Raw genomic sequence first — 4122 nt, 5'->3', positions numbered from 1 at the left:
TGCATTTTCTTAATTTTCTGCAACATTTTGCAATTTTTTGGCCGTTTTTATTTTATTTTATTATTTTTTTTTTTTTGCAACGTTTTGTCACTCTTTCCACTCCCTGCGCAACTGTTCCATTTTCCCATTTTCCCTTTTTTTTTTTTTTTTTTTTTTTGTGCCCTCCCCCCCGCTTAGCTTGCCCGAGTTTATAGAGAACTACTCCAAAGACGTGGAAAAGCTGAATGAAATGAAAAAAAAAAAAAAATTGAACATTGCACAGAAAATAAAAAAAAAAAAAAAGGTGACTCCAGCAAAAGTACAATTCACGAAACAACATTCAAATATTTCCATGAACCGAGTGATTAAAGGAGTCAGTTTAGATTATAAGAAATTAAATACCCACACTTTTAAGAATAACAAAGTTGTAACTTCCATTTTGAAGAAAAAAACGATAAACAAAACTATTGACAAACAAAAGAAAGCACCAGAAATGAAAAATAAAAATGCCCAATTGATTAAACAAAAAACTAAAAAGGCAATCACCATGAAGAAGGTCCCTAACGAAACCAAAACAAAGGAGGATACTAAAAGCGACAAAGTTAAGAAGGACGATAAGACAAAGAAGAACGGCATGGTCAATAAAATCGAAAAGGAAAAGAAGGAAGATAAGGCCAAAAAGAATGTCAAAAAGGATGCAAAAAGTGGAGACGGAAAGACACAAAAAGGTGACAAGTCTAAGACGAATGATAACAAGAAGGAAAAGGCGAAAAGTGAAAAGGCTGTGATTAAAAAAATCGACAAAGGTAACAAGGACAAGGACAAGGGGAAGGACACAAAGGCAGAGAAGAAGCCTGAGAAGAAAGACGAAAAGAAAGCAGAAAAGAAGGACGATAAGAAGGCGGAAAAGAAAGAAGAAAAAAAAGGGGATAACAAGGTACACAAAAAGCCCAATAAGAAGGAAGATAAAAAGACAGACAAGAAAGAAGATAAAAAGGAGGAGAAAAAGGAAGAAAAAAAAGTAGACAAAAAAACAGACAAAAAGGACGATAAGAAAGTAGAAAAGAAAGCAGACAAGAAGGAAGACAAAAAGGCAGAAAAGAAAACAGACAAGAAAGAGGGAAAAAAGGAGGACAAAAAAGATGACAAGAAAAACGACAAAAAGGACGATAAAAAAGTTAAGAAAAATATTTTGAAAACACAGAAAACGAAAAAGTAGAGTGCCCCCCAAATGGCGAACTAGCTCCCTTGAGTTATACCTTTGATACCCCTGCAGGGAGGAAAAAAGGGCAAGATATAAATGACCAAAGTGCTGTTACCTCGTCGGTGCGCAAAGTATAGCTCCCTAACAAGTGACCCACAACAACGCATCCCTTCGCAAAAGGATAAGACAACACAGCAGAAACCCACACACAGATGCCACGTAGGCGTAAATGTATACGCAGAGGCAGATATGTACCATCGCGTCGACGTTGACTCGGCGTAGGTCCTTTTAAAACAAAGACCCCCAAAGATGACACATCATTCTCCTTTTTTTTTTTTTTTTTTTCTAAAGTCACCCAAGATTCACTTCTTAACATTTTTTTTTTTTTAATGAATAAAAAAAATTGTTTTTCAAAAGGCAAGCACGTGGGGAAAACATGTACATTTGCGTCAAACCTACGTTCATGGAAATATGTCCATCGAGTTCGAGCGCGTCTGTGTGTGTGTGTGTCTGCGCTTAATCGTGTCAACACATGCTCACGCATGCCTACTGTATGCCTATGCATGCCCCCAAACAACTTCCGCGTTCACCATCATTTAAAAGGAACGTTTTAAGCAAATGTTCATTAAAGTTGAATAGGGACCAAAACAATGCACACACGCGTATTTAAAACTTATTAAAAAGTTATTAAAAAAAAATGAAATCTCGTGCATGAAGGTACATTAGCGAGGAAGCCGCCGCGGCAATCTCGAGCCGAGTTTGAGAAGAACGCTGTGAATAAATCTAAGGTGAGAGTAATAAAAGCGCATGATTTTTTTTTTCCCACCCGGGTGTAGAGATAAATTTAACATTTTGACAATCCTGATATAGGTGAGGTCTCTTTTTTTTCGAATTTTCAAATACAGTTTTATGGCGTAGAGAGATAAGGAAATTAAATGTTCAATGTTATAATCAAAAAGGAGCAAAAAGGTGTTGTGGACATTTTTTTTAAAATTTGGAAATGGTTTTCTTCCACGCATTATTGTATCCTTTTTTGTATAATTGAGATCGAAGAAGGAATTCAATTCGTCCACTTCTCTATTAAAAAGTTTTTTCATTTTATCTATGCCCTGATAGGACAGGTAAAACTGCCAGAATTTGAAGGAGAGAAAATATTTTTGCATGACGTAAACGTAGTTGTATACATCTTCATCTAATTTGTCGTGGGTAGATATAGGTGTGTCAAAATAATGGAAGAGTCCATTTTTGAATATCAGGTGGTTTGGTTTTTTGGGGAGGGGTATAAAGAAACAGATAACTTTATTGCAGCTGAGGTGTAAATTCCTTTTGCATAAATGGTAGAAAGTGTTATAGTTAATACAATTTTTACTAAAGGGGTAGGTCATATCATCAATTTCGACAGTGATGCAGTTTTTGCTATCCATATATTTTGTGCTACCGAATTTTTTCTCCAGACTTTTTGTGCATATGGTTTTTAAGCTACTACAAGATTGTACACTGATTTCTAAAATCCGTTTTACAAAAATTAGAATTTTATTATTATGTGTTTGGTTTGAATTGCTGCAGCATTTTATTACCCTATTTTGATAATACAACTCTTCCATTTTTTTTAGTAAGGCATATTTTTTATTTTGGTGTATTAATGAGATCACTAGGAAGTAGAGGTCCAGGAATTCACTTCGTCTTTGAATATCATTAATGTTTCTTTTTATATAATCTACTACCCTTTTGGGGGCTTCCTTTCCCTTATCCTCTTTTGATGTTTTTTTTATAATTGGAAAAATGGAATTCTGGGGACTGCCTTGCTTCGAGCTATTCAATGGACTGTAGTAGTTGCTACAGGCTTTGAACATGAGGCTGTTTACACGCGTGAAGTTCCTTAATAGGGATATGTTTGAGAGAGACACCTTGGAGGTTAGAGGGACTAATGCAGTTAGATGTGCGTTTTTCTTCTTCTTTCTCTTCTCTGCGATGATGTCCTTTGCTTCTCTCGCCGCGTCCTGCATCACTGCGTGGTACTCCTTTTTGTAGCCGTCGAATCTGCGGGCGACCGTCAGGGGGGAAGCAACAAGTCGTGAGCATGCGGAGAAGACGTAGTGAGGATGCACCTCTCCCCGGTTCATGCAATGACACCTCCGCCTACCTTCTTTTTATCATTCTCCAGATATTCTTAAACGTGTTTACTGAGTGGCGTTGCTTAAAGTCCTTCCTGTCAAATTCCTTCCACTTGACGAACCCTTTAAGAGTAAAATGGGGGGTGCACTTTTGGGGTGTGTAAAATTGGGTGTGCAATCGGACGGGGTGTGGAGCGCTTTTTTCATGCAGGAATAACGCCTCGAACGTGGGTCTGCCTGATCCGCTACTCATATTTCAGCGCCTTTTTTTTTGTTCCCTCCCCAGTTTGGCTCTCTCTGTATAACCGTATACCAACTTGTCCCGGTAGCATTTCCTGATAAGCGTTTCAACATCTTCCTTGGACAAGGACCTGCCAAGTTGCAAAGTTGAAACGGTGAGCAGAGGGAACATCGGCATGCAATTGGTCCAAATGAAAAGGATAAAGTAGAACATCAAGGCGTAATTATATTATAACTGAGTAGACGCGCCAGGTGGGAATTTTTTTTTTTTTTTTTTTGAGGGGACATTACTCCAGTGAGTTTTTATTCTTCTTCTTTGAGGCATCCATTTTGGCGCAGACCTAACGTGTACTGCAAATAGGAAACGAGCGGGTTAGCATATAGATGTAACTACAAGTAAAGGGGGGGAAAATGAAGGAGAAAATAAAATAAATACAAAATGGAACAGAAACGCGTTACACAAGGACATGTTACAACACCGGTTGTGCAACGTCGTTTGGAGTTACCCTTAAGTGTGCAAGCAACACTGAGAAAGGGAGAATCTAGCTGAGTACCAAATTTGGAGTTTTTTTTTTTTTTTTTTTT

The 4122-nt window shown here is 37.6% G+C and overlaps 2 protein-coding genes across 2 annotated transcripts; one reads left to right on the top strand and one right to left on the bottom strand.

Annotated features, from left to right (window-relative positions):
* Positions 1-331: 331 nt before the first annotated feature.
* On the top strand, positions 332-1198 carry AK88_05219 (uncharacterized protein; the record flags this gene model as incomplete). Its single annotated transcript, XM_012482821.1, has 1 exon — positions 332-1198. One exon carries the CDS (start codon positions 332-334, stop codon positions 1196-1198), a length of 867 nt encoding a protein of 288 aa, XP_012338244.1.
* A 707-nt stretch (positions 1199-1905) lies between these two features.
* Positions 1906-3866, bottom strand: AK88_05218 (uncharacterized protein; the record flags this gene model as incomplete). Its single annotated transcript, XM_012482820.1, has 4 exons — positions 1906-3223; positions 3327-3420; positions 3604-3668; positions 3829-3866. 4 exons carry the CDS (start codon positions 3864-3866, stop codon positions 1906-1908), a joined length of 1515 nt encoding a protein of 504 aa, XP_012338243.1.
* Between the last annotated feature and the right edge of the window lie 256 nt (positions 3867-4122).

The sequence above is a fragment of the Plasmodium fragile genome (genome assembly GCF_000956335.1).
Source record: "Plasmodium fragile strain nilgiri unplaced genomic scaffold supercont1.103, whole genome shotgun sequence".
In the NCBI taxonomy this organism is placed as follows: Eukaryota; Apicomplexa; class Aconoidasida; order Haemosporida; family Plasmodiidae; genus Plasmodium; species Plasmodium fragile.
The sequence above is the reverse complement of the archived record's forward strand: the minus strand, read 5'-3'. Positions and strand labels throughout refer to the sequence as shown.